Source organism: Scardinius erythrophthalmus, assembly GCF_964197995.2.
Source record: "Scardinius erythrophthalmus genome assembly, chromosome: 18".
In the NCBI taxonomy this organism is placed as follows: domain Eukaryota; kingdom Metazoa; phylum Chordata; class Actinopteri; order Cypriniformes; family Leuciscidae; genus Scardinius; species Scardinius erythrophthalmus.
The window spans coordinates 36467712-36485326 of NC_138238.1; the positions used below are offsets into that span (position 1 = coordinate 36467712).

At 35.5% G+C, this 17615-nt stretch overlaps 1 protein-coding gene across 1 annotated transcript; it reads left to right on the forward strand.

Moving 5' to 3' along the window:
* Positions 1-1284: 1284 nt before the first annotated feature.
* Positions 1285-15833, forward strand: LOC308707200 (inactive all-trans-retinol 13,14-reductase; the record flags this gene model as incomplete). The annotated part of the gene is made up of 11 exons (XM_081393449.1): positions 1285-1441; positions 3265-3447; positions 4364-4605; positions 6747-6942; positions 7907-8104; positions 8185-8304; positions 8388-8526; positions 10089-10198; positions 11222-11388; positions 13232-13391; positions 14531-15833. The coding sequence occupies 11 exons, from the start codon at positions 1285-1287 to the stop codon at positions 14701-14703; spliced, it is 1845 nt and encodes a 614-aa protein (XP_081249575.1). The 3' UTR covers positions 14704-15833.
* Positions 15834-17615: the final 1782 nt, after the last annotated feature.

The following is a 17615-nucleotide window of genomic DNA, read 5'->3' on the forward strand; positions in this document are numbered from 1 at the left end:
AGTGCTACATGAATACAGGTGACTTGAGCAAAATTACACAATCTCAGTTCTGGCAGGAGATTTTGCCACCTTATTCAGATCATTAAGAGTTGAGGTGATGATCTAATTGAAAAAGCAGTCTTTGATAATTGAAAACACAACACTTTGCAACTCAGGAACACACTAGCATAGACAATGCTGCATAAAAGCCAGACTACATTATGCCTGCACTGACCCACCTCGGCCCTTATTACACAGTTAAAATTGCTGTGTAAATGCATGTATGCCACCTCTGAGCGGCATTAAACAGTCTGTGTAAATACACCTAATTTCCACTTTATTTGGGCAGAAAAGCACAATTTTTTTTTCACAAATTTTTGCTCTCAACTAATATTTTTGAGTAGGCTAGTGATGAAAGATTACAACTTATTGCTCAGATAATAGGACATTGTATATGTACGTATTTTATGTGTATTTAAAAGTATTTAACATGTAACTTGTCAGGTAATACAATAAAGCCAGTACTTATTGCACTTTTCTGAGCCATTTTTGCAATAACGACTGGTTTCAGTAGGTCTCAATCCGCTCCCTTCCTAGGTTGTGAACCAGTATATTGTGTAATTTGGGTCCATTAGCCGTAAATAAATAATAAATGTTAGCTAGATTATGTTCATCACCTGCCGAGCGATGTGACCAGTGCCCCGACTACTGAACTAGAGCTGTTTGAGACAGATTTCAATTTGATTTATATGAGTTCCTATCAGAGTTGTGGGACATAATCTAAAAGCAATTAATTTTCAGCAGAACATCTATTGATTTTTAACTTGAACATTGAAAATGATTTTGAAATATATGTCAAATGTAACATTTTCTTTTGTTTTTGAGTGTGTGTCGGTGTTATGTAATACCAAAAAATCATGTGCTTAAGTGGAGCAAATACTTATTGGGATAATTGGCTCTGAAACAAAGTAAACATTCATTGTCAGTAACATAAATGTAAAGAGGATTGCTTTGGATCTGTTGTGGACTAAAGCTTGTTATTTAATATTACCACTCTTATCGTGATTGATTTTGTATGATAGCCTACTTAAATGTTGCGTCACTGCAACCTAAATAGCTGAGACCTTTGCTCCTTGCTTGCATATAAAAGAACACTCTCAGCAAACGTCCTTGAGGAAGACTCTATTCTCATTTTCTTCACATCTCCATCTAAAAACTCCACTAGCCTTCCTGTGCGCAATAGTTTATATTTTTTAAGGAAAACTCAAGATTTGAGTAGATACATTGATTTTTCATTTTTTTATGATGTGGCTGCTGGTTTTTTTGGTGTGCGTCCTGATTTGGGCTGGTGGAACGTACTGGTACCTGTTCATCAAGCCCGGTCCGTTCTCGGTGGAGTCAGTGAGGCCACCAGGACCTATGGAGCTGGACCAGAGAAAGAGAGACAAAGTGCTGAAACAAGGTGAATGGCCAGACATCAACCTGACATGCTAAATGCTTCTTTGCCCTGAGAATGTTTTAAGCCTGTTTTGATAATCCGCAACATTTTGCAAGTGAATTCACAAGCTCTTTTGCGTTAATCTTCAAGTGTAACATATTACCACTTTTCTGCTGAATTAAGCTTCTATCTCTTAATTTTCATGTTTAAAACATTATAAGCATCCTAGTTAACTCAGGAATATAGAAACAAAGTGAAGTGTTAATAGTTCACGAAACGGAAATTGCAATCATCTTATCTTCCCTATTGTTTTTGCAAAATTGCTTATATAGATTTTTTTTTAAAGCACATCATCAGAAATTAGAAAGTTGCCAGATGAAGGGGAAGTTAATCTTTTTGATTAAAGATTACGAGGGCATGTGATTTTTATTTTTTTATACTAATGTGCAGTCATTTATAATAAACAAGAATTGTCACTTTTTAATGGAGATTTCATGGTAAACATATAAATCCAAATCTGTATAACTTTCTTCCGCAGAACGAAAACTGTAAGAGTACTTATTATGGAAATACTTTAAAAGAATATTCTGAAGTGTGAGCTGAATGTAAAGTGTTTGAACACTGCATGTCATACTTGCAATAACACATTTGCAATTATAAATTATATAATTATAACTTTTTTGACTAAAGCATGAAATAACAATGACTTTAATTGGACCTTAAAGTTAAACTTTAATAGCACTTTTTAATAGTGCTTTAAAAGTAAAACTTTTAAAGCACTAATATTTATTGATTGATTGTGTGTTTTTGTTTGTGCCAAAGAAGTGTTTGAAATAGCATGAGTTAGTAATCCTGTTTTACCTTAAAAGAAGTAGTATTATCTGATAATATATACTAGCACAGAATGTAAAGACTGCTTAAGATAATCTAATTATGTAACCTTGATAATGCTATTGTAAAACAATTAACATGCGTGTCAATGGCTTTACCCTTATCTTAATTTGATTATCCAGTTGTGATAACACTCAGAGAAACTCTTATTTAAAGTGGTTTAGGGCTTACAAAGATAATAATGTATTCAGTGATATTTTGTGGTCATGTTAACCCCTTATCAGGCCTCTTCACCCACTGACAGCATTGAATGCTGGGAGCTAACCCAGATCAGGACTGGACTATTAATTTCCTGGATCAGTCACTGTGTTTCTAGTTCTTGGTGCAGTAAAGTGTTACATAAGATATGAACACTGTTGCTTTGAAGGTTTTATTTTATTTTTTATATGAGTGAGTACAGTAGCCTAAATATATGCCATGTGCTGGGCTCTGTAGTACAGGAACAGATGTGTCAAAAAAAGACAGATAACGAATAACAAAGTTGAAATGCATCAGCGAATTATTAAATGCAAGTTTATTTTTATATATTAAATAATGTGGTCACATATTGACAAAGAAAGTAAATGTGTTATGGGATATATCACTTTAATGTGTAGGCTAATAACTTAAAATACTGGCTAGTACAGTGCAGTACGTAAGCACACTTTCGTCACTGTAATATTTCACAGTAACAGTAGTCAGATTAGTGGAATATTTAGCATTTATTTGATAAATAATTAGTCAGAATTAAATGTTATAATGGTATATTATTGTTGTTGTTGTTGTTTATTGCCTCATTTGCAATCGAAAATGTCACCGTTCCTGCCTTCCTGAGCAGTGGTGCCAACCTTTCCTTTGCGCCACCTGGTGGTGATATTGCAAACGTCGTGTTTACCACCAGGCCTTGTGGCAGGGTTAAGTGGCATTTTGGTTGACTACACTGTACATGTATATTTACTTACTGTATGCATTTTTAGGATTCACCAAGGAGAAGATTCCAAAGGATCTTGATGCAATTATAATAGGCAGTGGGATCGGAGGAATGACGGCCGCCGCCACGATGGCCAAATCAGGGAAGAAAGTCCTGGTTCTGGAGCAGCACGACGTGGCGGGAGGCTGCTGTCACACTTTCACTGAGAAGGGCTTTGAGTTTGACGTGGGTATGGACCATCCCTTACTTCCATAGGGATTAAAAGAAAAATACTTTAATAAAGATTATAGGTTCTGAACTAACACAACCAGCTCCGACCTCAATCACAACATCGTGATCACGTTATTGGGAATAATAAAATAAATAATAAATAATAAAATATCTTTAGTTATTAAAATATCACATTTTCCGGTATATAAAATGGGATTTTTTTTTTATCATCTGAAACGTGTTGCGGTTTATATTACGATGTGACTTTTTTAATTATTTCTCCCTTTGAGGATTATATGCTACAAACTTCCGTATTCTGGTTCCAAACAGGTTGCATCGCTTCCGGTTCAGGTCTTTTATTTGCGTTTGTTAAGTGTAAAGCTGTTTTACTAAAGATGCCTTCAGAGAAGTTACTAAAGATGTTCAGTTCATGTGGCGTCAACAGAAAGCTAACAAAAAATGTAGGGCGGGGCTTAATTTTGTCCGTGGGGAATTGGTTGGATGGTTGTGGTTTGCTATTGGTGGATCTCATGTGAGTGACAGGTTGCCCCGCCCTTGTGCCAGTAAAAACGTCATCAGAGAAGAGATTATTTTGACTTAAGTTTACGGCAGACAAATAAAAATAAAAAAAAATAATGATGTGCACGGATAAATCATTTGAAATTAATACTGCAGTATTCCATTAATTTTTTTAATTTATTTTTTATTTCATGGAAAATTTAAGAGTAACAGCAACTTCTCAGACTGTTGGATCAATCTTGAGGATTATGGGTATGGGTATTTCTTAAACATATTTTTGTTACTAAAGTTGAAATCACACTGACTGAAGTGTACTTCCAGGGGGGCTTTTTACATCCAGAATTGTGTTACGTAAAAGCAATGTTTGTGAATAATATCATGAGATGTTTTTTTTTTTGCTCTCTCTCATGTAAAAGGACTTCACTACTTCGGTCAGCTGCATGAAAACGCAATGCTTAAGGTCGCTTTCGATCAGATCACCGAGGGTCAGATGGAGTTTGTGGAGCTAAAGCAGCATTTTGACAGTATTGTGATCGAAGACGGAGAGGAGCAGAGAGAATACACCGTCCTGAGTGGCAAGACTGAGATGGAGCGCAACCTGAAGAAGCAGTTTCCCGACGATGTCAAAGCTATTGAGGAGTTCTTTAAGATCATGAAGGTAGAGCGTCCATCATCTCATGTTTCTAAAGGCAAGCTCACACGAGACCTTTGGTTATTAAGAGACAGTCCCAACCAGCAGCGAACATAAAAAAACTATTTCTCATAAATTCATGCGAGAAATTAGATTAGACAGATTTTTGCTGCGTTCACGCCATGTTGTAATTACCATAATTACGAGATGACAACATGTGACATTCTACTCTGAGCTGTTCAGTCAATGCACTGTCAACACCAATATGAATCTGCAGTGATCACGTGGTACGAGTCGGAGCTCTCAGAAAATTCCCAGTTTACAAGTTGTTATTCCGAGATCTATGGGGACGTGAACTTTTTTACAAGTTGTAATCTCGTAATTCTGGTAGTTACAACTGAACGTGCCTTTTGATTACGAATTTGTTTTGGTTTATACCGTCTGCACTGTGATTGAGTCCACCTTGTCGTTGCATCACACACAGTACAAGATCACATGGCAATAATGTCAAACAGGCTTGAAAATACTGCAGCGTCTGTGACTGGTTGAGATTGGCACTGGCAATTCCGGGGGAAAAAGTGAGATAGAAAGTCGCAATTTTATTCCGTGGCAGAAACAAGCTTCCATATAGGGTTGGGAATTGAAAATCGATTCCAATTCTGGAATGCGATACTTGTTATAAAATTTTTAATAAAATTCTTATTGATTCCTGTGTGTGCATTAATAGGACTTTAAACCATTCAAGCACAAGAAGACCCGCGCGCTGTTTTCTGTGTTACACACACATCCAAAGCACACACACAGAAAGCCGCCTCTCATGCTGAATAGTGTGCGATACTAAACCGAGTTCTCTTCCGCTTCTTTTTGCTCTTGAACAAACAAAAATATGTAAAAATATCCTTGTAACAGGCTTTTATATCTTAAAGGACAAGTTCGGTATTTTACACTTAAAGCCCTGTTTACAGATCGTTTCTGATGAAATAGAACGGTTAAGATTGAAATTTGGACACATGCTGCTGGCCTGAGAATTTTCAGTTTCACAATGCAGCCATTGTGGAGGTGGGGGGGAAGCGAAAGAAACCGAAAATTCTCGGGACAGCAGCATGTGTCAGCAGCAAATTTTAATCTTAACCGTTCTATTTCATCAGAAACGATCTGTTAACAGGGCTTTAAATGTAAAATACCGAACTTGTCCTTTAAGTGAACGTAAACAGTTGACAAAGAAAACGCAGTGTAACTGTGTATTGGATCTGTGCAGCTCTTAAAGTGACGGCAGCATCATTTTTCCTGTTACCATCTCTATAATATCGTTAATCAAACAACAAAAGTCGAAGAGAAAATTCACTTGCTATTCTTGCCTGAATATTTTTTGTAACTATATTTGTAATGCAAATTTTCTTTATAAAGTGCCGTGTTAATTTACATTTGATTACAGTTTACAATTACAATACCTGGAAATTCTTAAAACACTGTTTATGTCAATTCAGTTGCATTTATTTGTGCGATTGCTAATTTGTTTATTTGTTCTTTTTTAATTACTGAGGATTTATTCGTCTTTGGCCGAGATCCAGGGGTTTTGTTAGCCTGACGTCGTCATACTCAGATTCTAGTCAGAATATGAGTCTGATACTGCTCCATTGGGCTGTGATTATGGGGCGTGTTTCTGACAATTTGATTGGTCCGAACAGCTCTGGTTCAAGCATAGTTGCTCCACAACGGATCAAGTCCAGACCGAACTTTCCGACCTCAAATGTTGTGGGCGGGGCTTAGTTCGGCTGGCATCCAGGCTAGGGTTTTGTAGTAGATCTTGGAAATCTGTCTGTGACAGCAAAATCCGACCAAAAGTTGTGTACTGTGAGCTTGCCTCTAGCCAAGCCTGGGCCTCTGCCAGTTTTTGCATTGACCGGATGAAGTGCAAATCCTACAATGTGATTACATTACACACAGTTGGAAAATAATGACCTAATTCACCTAATTAAAATTCCTGATAATTAGGTTTATAATGCGCCATGCATGTAATACTAAGTTGATCTCTTTTTTTTTTCTATGTTCTTGTCTGAACTAGAGTGATCATTCTTCCACAGTTTCCCATGTGTTAAATAAAGTAAAATAAAACAAATAGTACCCTCTTGACCTTTAAGCGCACTCTTCCTCTGTATTGTCCACAGATCACAGCCAGACAGGTTCCTCTTTTAGGCATCGTAAAGCTGATCCCACAGTGGCTGGCTCTCTTTCTGATCAAAAGTGGCATCGCTGACTTCTGCTCATCCATCTTCCGTCTGTCAGAATCCAGTGCCACAGACGTCAACAACAGGCTGACGAGCAACAAGGACTTGCACATGGTCTTCTCATATTACTTCTATGGTGAGGATTTCTGCACATTAATTATTGTTGTGCACTAAACACAATAATATGCAAATATGCCAGCAGTAATAGCGTTCTAGCCCTTGTATTATAGGTTTAAAGTCTGGGTATGATGTATTCAGTGTGTTTGTATGTATATGATGTGGATTCAATACAATTCACAAAGAATCACACTATGAAAAACAAACAAGAAATCAGGTAAAAACATGAGAACAGAGATTATATAACGACTATTTTTTAAATATTTATTCACAATTTATGAATATTATGAACAGCATTGTAATGCATTTTTACATTTTTAAAAACAATTTAAAAAAGCACTTTTTTCTTGTGCTTTCCCGAAAGCTCAAACAGTAATGCATGGCACCCACGTCGCCCATATTTCTTTTAGCATGCAACTGATAAAAATGTATCGCGGCGTATAATTTTTTTCAGATAAAAGTGTCTGGTAAATGTCTTTGCACATGCCTTTAACCATGAAACACGTGATTAAATTGACCCGCAAACATCATAATTGTAATATACATTCCATATGCACACACTAGAGAATACCCATAATGCACTGTGAGGGTCCCGAATGGGAATGAATTCCCACGTCTGACCAGAAGTTGCCATCCGTCCATCTTACAAACCGCTGGTCCAATGTGGCAACAGCGTAATATCATAAAATTCTTTTTTAGTTGATTTTTAAATTGTTTTATTAAGGTTTAAACATGATAGTTTCCATGACACTCTTTTCATTGCTACTGGATCTGCCAGTTTGCTACGTTTCAAATGATTATTAAACAGCAAGCACAAAAGCGGCAGCCCTTCCGGCGCACTCAGTGTCCGAATTCACTCACTCGTTTTCATTCACTCCTTCAAGTGGACTATAATAGTGGACTAATGTAGGGAATGGTGAATGAGTGTAAAGGGTGATGTGGAACACAGCCCTAGAGAAGTGTTTCTTCGATCTCTGCTCCAGGTGTTCCTCCTAAAGACTCCAGCTGTATGATCAATGCTCTGATGCTGCACCACTTCAAGCGGGGCGCGTACTACCCTAAAGGGGGCGCCAGTGAGATCCCTTTCCACATCACTAAAGTCATCGAGAAATATGGGGGCCGCGTGCTGGTCCGCGCCCCTGTCAGCCGAATCCTGGTGGATAAGAAGGGAGCTGCATATGGTGAGTACATATACATAAATTCAGTTTCTTCTAATTTAGTATTTATGTAAAGTATGTATTTAATGCGGTTTGATTGACAGGAGTGACAGTGAGGAAAGGTGATGAGCATGTGGAAGTGCGGGCTCCTGTTATCATTTCCAACTGTGGGATTTTCAACACCTTCCAGAAGCTCTTACCTCCGGAAATACAAGTCAAACCAGGTGGATATTATTATGTGTGCTCTAATGCAACATCATCTAGTGTAAAACTGCTCTTGATTGACTGGAGTTTTCTCATATTTCAGAGATTCAGAGTCGTCTGGATATGTTGAGGCCCGGTAAAGCCTCGTTCCTCCTGTTCTCAGGGTTTGATGCGACCGAGGAAGAGTTAGACATCGTGTCCACCAGCATCTGGCTCTTCAAATCCAATGACATGGATGGCATGTCAGTATTAAAAAAAAAGATACTCTACAGCTACTTTAGCATTATAATACCGTATATATACTGTATATATATATATATATATATATATATATATATATATATATATATATATATATAAATTAAGTCCAAAGGCAAGAAATACAACCTGTTTATCATAATATAAAAATAATTGAATACTATGCATTTGGTAATCACTATTCCTAACTAAACCAATAACAACATTTTTTGCTCTAAACCAAAATCATGGGTCAATGATTCAAATGGGTCAAAAAATTAATGAAAGTCAAGTAAACCCTTGAAGTACACTTAAAAAATAATATATATTATGGAAATTATATACTTTAAAAGAATATACTTAAATGTGAACTGAATGTAATGTTTTCAGACACTTGATAATTAAATGAAAAGGTATTATAGTTTAAAAATATATTAAATGTAGTTAGTTGAACTTAATAGTGTTTTTTTGACACACTTTAGTACATATTTTTTTTTAATTTGGTTAGTGTACTGCAGTGACACACATTTATGGTAAACTAATATGTGACCCTGGATCACAAAACCAGTCACATGTCACACGGGTATATTTGTGCCAATAGCCAACAATACATTGTACAGGTCAAAATTATCGATTTTTCTTTTATGCCAAAAATCATTAGGATATTAAGTAAAGATCATGTTCCATGAAGATATTTTGTACATTTCCTGCCATAAATATATAAAACATTTATTTTTGTGAGTGAATGCAGCACAATCGCGAACATAAATGGACAACTTTAAAGGAGATTTTCTCAATGTTACGATTTTTTTGCACCCTCAGATTCCAGATCTTCAATAGTTGTATCTCGGCAAATATTGTCCTAACAAACCATACGTCAATGGAAAGCTTATTTATTCAGCTTTCATATGATGTATAAATCTCAATTTAAAAAAAATTGACTCTCTATTTTATGTAATTTATATTAAAATTGTATATCATGTATTTAAATAAAATATACACGGTACTCAAATAGTTAAAAAAAATTTGCGATGAAGTTGCAATTTAGTGTATTTAAAATATATTTACAATAATTGATGTCAATAATTTGACATTATTACAAAGTGCAAGTGTTTTAAGAAAGTGTGCTCTCTTTAAGTACACTTAGGTGGCCTTTTTTCATTAATATTATATTATCTACAAGTACAGGTTTTTTAAAAATACACTTTTAAGATTTGAAGTACACTACAAGTGGGCATTCAATACAATTAAGTGCACATTTTCAAAAGCAAATGAAGCATATATTGGCAGACTCCATGAATCACTTGCAGCTGCGCGTATCAAACACTAGGTAGTGCTGTTGACTAAACCATCTCCAGGCCTGCTGACACACTTCTGTCTGGACAGGTTTCCTGCACTCAGTCCAACAAGTAATTCTTATCTTCCTGCCTGTGGGAAAACATAATTCCAGTCCTTTCCAAACTTCCCTGTACTCTCATGTTGGTTTCTGATAGAGCCAAATGTCTATTAGCACATAAAGTATATAACGTGAGACTGCAGTAAACTGAGAGTCAACTTTCACCTGTAGGATGGATGAGTTCTTCGGGATGAGCAAAGACGAGGCCCCAGAGAACATTCCCATGATGCTCCTCACTTTCCCCTCAGCCAAAGACTCCACATCAAAGATCCGTCACCCAGGTAATATCTTAACTGGCCATCAACTTGTCAAGGCCAAAGATCTTTTTAGATAGTAATTTAAAGTATATGTGAATATATAGTAAAATGTAATTTATTCCAGTGATCAAAGCTGAATTTTCAGCATCATTACTCCAGTCTTCAGTGTCACATGATCCTTCAGAAATCATTCTAATATGATGATTTGCTGCTCCAGAAACATTTCTGATTATTATAAATGTTGAAAACAGTTGTGCTGCGGAATATTTTCTGTTTGAAACCGTGATCAATTTTGTTCATGATTCTTTGATGAATAGAAAGTTCAAAAGAACAGCATTTATTTAAAATAGAAATTGTTTGTAAAAGTCTTTACTGATTCATTTAATGCATCATTACTGAATAAATGTATTTATTTCTATACTTAATTAAAAGTATTAACTTTTATACTTACACAAGAAAAAAAATGTGTCTCTTAATAAGTCACTTAATTTTGATTTAAAAATGTCCTTTTTCTCATGATTTAGAGATGTTTAGACATTTTACTGAAAAACAAGAATTGTTTAGAAAATACTTATTTGCAGTGTAATGCTGCTTAATATTTATATTAATAAAATTTATATTTTTTGGAAATCATGATACTTTATTTCAGGATTCTTTAATGAATAGAAAGTTCAAAACAACAGCATTTATTTGAAATAGAATCTTTTGTAAAATCATAAATGTCTTAACTGTCAATTTTGATCAATTTACTGCATCCTTAGAGAATCAAAGTATTAATTTCTTCTTTAAAAAAAATCATACTGACCTCAAACTTTTGAACAGTATAGTGTAGGTAGGAATGATTTTAATCGCCTGTATGAGTCTGATATTAAAATGAAGAAAAAACACGTCATTATTCAGACAGCTAATGTTCGCTGAGAATGTTACTTTTCAAGGTACTTTTGCATTTCTAAAGGTTGTGTTTGTCGTTTGTATCAGTGTTTGCAAATTGAAATCATGATTCTGTTGTGCTGTTAATAAGGTCATGCCATCATCTAACTTTTCCAGGCAAGTCAACTATGACGATCCTGACCATGGTCAACTATGAATGGTTTGAAGAGTGGAAAGACAGTCGAGTGAGGAAAAGAGGCGACGATTATTTCAACTATAAGATGAGATTTGCGAACCATCTCTTTGACTGGGCCTGCAAACACTTCCCGAAACTCAGAGACAAGGTACTTCGAAATCTGTTATTTTAACATGGAAAATGAGTGAAAAAGGAGAAGTGTGTAATCTTTTCAGTGTTAAAATACTTTTGTCCAATCCTGTATAATGTACAGAGTCACGTAAGTCAAGTTAGTCATTTATAGGTTGACTGATGAGTCTAAACAAGCATCCATTAACCATTGAGACACTGATAACTGAATTACCTGCGATACGATTACTGGGTTGAGCATTGAATCGTAGTTGTTTTTATCAATTTGTTTTATTCATTGACTTGCCGAAGAGTGGGAATGATTTTCATTATTACCTGGAGAAAGTCACTCCCATTCAACTCAACGGCAGTTGCTTTGCCAGCAAAGGCCCTCATATACTCACAGCAAAGTTATTTTTCGTTCCTTATTAAGGGAAAAGAAAAATAATCTTTAAAGGGGTGGTATAATGCCCTTTTCACAAGATGTAAAATAAGTCTCTGATGTCCCCAGAGTGTGTGTGTGAAGTTTTAGCTCAAAATACCCCACAGATATTTTTATATAGCATGTTAAAATTTTCAGTTTTTGAGGGTGAGCAAAAAACGCACCTTTTTTGTGTGTGTCCCTTTAAATGCAAATGAGCTGCTGCTCCCGGCACAGGGGGCGGAGCTTCAAGATCTTGTGTCCTTTTACCTCACACACACATGCACTGAAAATTTGAAAAACTTTTAGCCTTTTATGTTCAAACCGGAGTCAGACAATGATGGAGAGACTCAAGAAGAAGTGACAACATGTAGAAGCAACAGGACATTTCTGAATGGTTAGTTGATGAATTTATGAAGCTGATGTGTAGTTATCTTCTAGTCATTGATTAGCATATTATTATTCTGTCTTGATAATCTATAAATCGTGTTCTGGGGGCGGGGTTTATGTAAATTTGAGGGTTGGTGATGTCACTAACCCGGGAGGAATGTGGTGTAGTCTCTACCAGCCGTTTGTTGTAGTCCTTAAAAAGCGATTTCTTTAAAAGCAAATATCTCCCTTTGCTTTGAACTTTGAGCTTCGTAACTTTGCAGATGTTGTTTATGCTCAAACAGCAACATTACACACTAACTAAAGTTAGAAAAGTCAAATCATAATCAACCACCCCTTTAAACGATTAAGAAAAAAAATATGATAAAAGGTCATTAGAAATGTCCAAATAGAACATTGAACCTTTTTTTCTTGGAGTGTACTTAGGATTTAGTTTGAGGCACTTAGTATTAAAGTTCATAGTGTGAACACATTGATTTTTTGGGTCAGAAAATGATTGGATTATTGAATCTATTAAAGATTATAAGGGCACATAAATAAAAAATAATAATAATGATGTGCACAGATAAGTAATTTATAATAACCACTAAATATTCCATTAAAAAAAGATTTTTAATGTTTTTGAGAGAAGTATCTTATGCTCACCAAGGCTGCATTTATTTGATAAAAAATACAGTAGAAATAGCAATATTGTAAATACACTTTGCCTATTTGAATATATTTAAAATGTAATTTATTCCTGTGATGGCAAAGCTGAATTTTCAGCAGCCAAACCTGTTCATTCTGATTTCATGATGACTTAAGCTAAACTGTATATTTAGCTTTGTTTAGATTTAGACTTAAGCTTTTTGTATATAGAGCTCAAGTCATCATGAAATCAAAATGAACAGGTTTGGCTGCTGAAAACTCTGCTTTGCCATCACAGGAATAAAGTACTGTGTCTGCAAAATAATCAGTACTTATTATACATTTGGATGGGCATAAATCTGCAGTCTGGACTGGGCCGTCAGAAAGTGAGCGTGATTGAGTGTTCAGAGTAATCACACTGTCTCTCTCTCTGTGTGTGACTCAGCTGGTGTATCAGGAGGCAGCGACTCCTCTCACAAACACACACTACCTCGGCTGTAACCAAGGGGCCATATACTCCGCTGATCACAACCTGGGCCGCTACTACTCAGAGGCCAATGCTCGAAATCGATGTGATACTCCCGTCAAAAACCTTTATTTGTCAGGTACAGTGCTCCTCCGGCTCTTCACTGTTTTCAGACTGGGGCTGCACAGAAACATGCATGAAACACTTTATTAGGTTCTATCTGTTAACATTAGACAGCTACGCTAGTTAGCATGAATCAACAATGAGAAATACTCCTAAAGCATTTATTTATCTTGGTTGCACTTTATTTTACAGTACATGCACTTTCAATGTACTTACAGTGTATTTACTAAGAAAGTACTGGTTAATATAATGTAACTACATGGGTTAAGGTCAGGTTTAGGGGTGAGTTCAGGACTAGAACTCAGGACTAGTTATTACGTATGTACATGTGGAACAGGACTGTAAATTAAAGTGCTACCTTAATCTTAATGTTAATTTCAGTCTTTACTAATGCATTATTAAAATCAAAAGTTGCATCTGTTAATATTATTCAATGGACCCGAGCTAACATGAACTAACAATGAACAGTTGTATGTTATTAACTAACTTTCACAAAGATTAATAAATAGTCAACAAATGTAAATTGTTCATTGTTAATTTTAGTCTCAAGGTAAGTTATACAAAAATAAATAAAATATAAAATAAATAAATAATAATAAAATAAAATTAATATTGATAAAAAAATTATATTATATTGATATTAGTTAATAAAATGCATATTATTATACACATTTTTATATATATATATATATATATATATATATATATATATATATATATATATATATATATATATGTATATGCAAAAGCCTCTAAGTTAAAAATTTTTATCTAAAATTATAAAATTTAAAATTATCGAAAACTCTAAAATTATCATTTTTATCAAGCTTGTATGTTTATGTTCAGTTATTTCACTTTAATGGCAATGAAAATTACCTATTAATTGTCATTAAAGTGAAATTACTGAACTTAAATATACGAGCTTGATAAAAATGCTCATTTTAGAAGAAAATTTCAGATGGCACTTAGAGGCTTTTGCATCTGAACTCTTCATATATATATATATATATATATATATATATATATATATATATATATATATTATAAATGCGCATAGCTATAGTTACTAATATGCAATATTTAGCAACAATTATTTTTTCCACTACATTCCATTTAAAGGTCAGAGCATTTGAACTTGTTTTCTGTGCATTACAGGCCAGGACATGTTTAGCTGTGGTATCGCTGGTGCTTTGCATGGTGGTCTTCTCTGTGCCGCCACCATCCTAAGCTACCGTGTGTACATCGACCTCATGCTTGTCAAGAAACAGCTCAAGTGGAAAAAAGCAAAGGAGACAGCGAGACTGGAGAAGCTGAAGAAGCAATGTTAATGTGCGTTCAAGTCATGTGTCACGGATGGAGCCAGCACAACATCAGCACCAGGTCCTTCAGCTCCACCACTCGTTCACAATCATCATCAAGGACCCTTCAAAAGCACACACTCGCCTGGCGTCAGACTGTTCATCATCTGTGTGCTCGTCTAACCATCCTGAGCAGAAACTAAGACTCCTCAGTTATTGTAATATAACTACAGTAGAACATGTAACGATAAAGTATAGAGTGGCTTCATTAATGAATGACAAACATACAGTTCATACATTCAGCTGAAGAACATTGCTGTATTTTTATGTAGTTAATTAAGAGAAGGTTCACCACCATCTTGCTCAGACCGAAGTGACTTGAACGCACCCGACGTTGTAAACACGACTTCCCAACTCGTAAATACGAACTTCCCAGGAGGACTTGAACGCACCATAAGCACTAAAATAAAAACAAATACATATTTCTATAGAAACAGAAGAATTATTTATAAAAATGGAAGAGCAGCCCTTAATTGTTGCTTTGGGGTTAGTCAGTATACTTTTAGATTTTAATATTATGTATAAACCTATAATATTGCCTTTTGACATAATCTATAAATAGCAGTAAATTCAGAGAAAATATGTATTTTTATTCTTTTTTTCACCTAAAATGCTACAATATAGAGCGTATTTTTGCAGAAGTTTGCATCATGCTGGTTCCCTCAACAATAGGTGAATTATTGCCAGACAAAAAATCTCTGTAACCAACAAAAGTTTATGATTTTTATGATATTCCTCATGATAGACTTGAGTTTTGTATTGTCAGATGTCATCAGTGAGTCAGATGTAAAGGCTATCTGACCTACTTCACTGGTGTCACCAGCTTTCAGCAACTCTTTCAGTCTTTATTTAAAACATTTCCCCTGAAAGTTTGAGTTATAATAGCAATAGAGCATGATCATAAACACAATGAGGCTGTGAAAGCATCTAGTGAGTAGATGAGTTTACATGTTCTCTGTGATGATGTTTAATGTCCGACAACCTCTGTTTATAGTCCCGTTTCAACACTTCTTAGCATCCTCCTTTTCAGGACAAAAGCTTTAAAAACAGTATGAGGCACTGATGTATTTTAATGTTGTAAAATAAAAGGTGAAAATGTGTTTTTGTGTTTTATTTCAAGCTTTTAACTAAAACCCCATTCAAAAACCCCATTGACTGAGAGCTAAAATGTAAACTCATTTACATTTACAGTCATTTCCGCAGTATTTTAATTCAACTCATGTTAAAATCTCAATGCAATAAAAAAATCAGATCTGTAAAACTAAGTACCGGTAACAACATCGACACATTACCTGGTTTTCAAGCAGACCTCCCACCTTTACGCTCCTCTAACCCAGGCTTGATCCCCATGGATATTGGTGCACTAGCAGGAATCAAAGGAATTGTGGGAAACCTCAGACTTCCTGATTTAAGTGGACATTTCCCCTGGGATTCCCTTACAGATTGGTTGGCATAACACTGCCCCTGACAGACGTGTGTATTTGGGTCGAGGAGGAGGATATGAATGGCCTCACTGTGATTCAGAGTCCGAGTCTAAATGCGGCTCTACTCCTGTACGCATGGGTTGATATTCCCATGAAATAAATCTAAGTCAGTTTTTAAGTCAGGTTCATAAAAATACGCTTTCATCAAGGTTGATTTTTCAGAGATGCAGTGCCAACTACATTTGTCTTTTATACAAATATCATTAAAAGCCTGTTGATAAAATGAATTACTCCCAGCATCTTCCAACTAAGAGTTATGAAAATGTTTCAGGGCTTGGATTACATATTTTCAAAGAGTCCAGAATAGACAGAAATGAACTTGTTTAAGATGCAGGGGAAATGGGTTTTGTTTGAACTGCAACCAAAAACACTTAAGAGAAGCAAAACACACAGTAGTTAGAAGCCAGATGGGTGAAATGGACCCCGTAATCTCAACGCATTTCATGGATGATTTCAACTGTAGTGACACAACATACACAATAGCTAATGCAACACGAATGGGAGCAAAACTAGGCAAAAACTTGACTATGAAAAGAAAAACACAAAATTTGCTGTATTCTTATTGGCAGATATAGTGATGAGTCTGATGACTGATACTTACACAGTTTATGTAAGTTTGTTATGCTGTTATAAAGCTTTCATTTTAGGAAATTAAGAATTTCATTTTAGCTTTTGGCTGTATTTAATATCAGCGATTTCACTGAATTTTGCTCAATAAAATTAATGTTTTTTTCCTCCTTTGGTGTGAGCTTACATTTATGCATTTGGCAGACCCTTTATCCAAAGCGACTTACATTGCATTTCAAGGTACACATTTACATTCTTATCAGTTTTTGCTTTCCCTGGGAATCGAACCCATGACCTTGGCGTTGCAAGCGCCAACGCTCTACTGTTTGAGCTTCTTCTCACTTTATCATACTATACAAACCTGGTTTAACAACAAAAACACATATGCAAACTAAAGATCATTTACATTTAAAAAAATATATATATTTTGTCTAAAGATTCAATAAACTGTTCCAAAAAAAAAAAAGATTTTCATACGCAGGCTTTACAATGTTACTATTTCTTTATAAAAGGTCTAATGCAAAAGAGGAGCCCATGCACGTGGTAGCTCACATGACACAGCTGTTTACAATTGTGGCCATCATCATTTGAGCGTAGTATTTGGCTAAACACAGCAAATGATGGGTGATGAACTCAGGGGTGTTTGATGTCTCCGCCCCCTGCAGTATAAGCTCCTCCCGTGGGCGGGGCTTAACGCCTGTCTCTTGTCCCAGAGCTTTGCTGCTGTGTGCAGGCCAGAAGATCCAGCTGTTTCTAATCTGAGTGGGCTGTTCAGAGCGTCCGAGCCAGAAACACAAAGAGGAGAGAGAGGGGGAAGGCAGGAAACTTGTT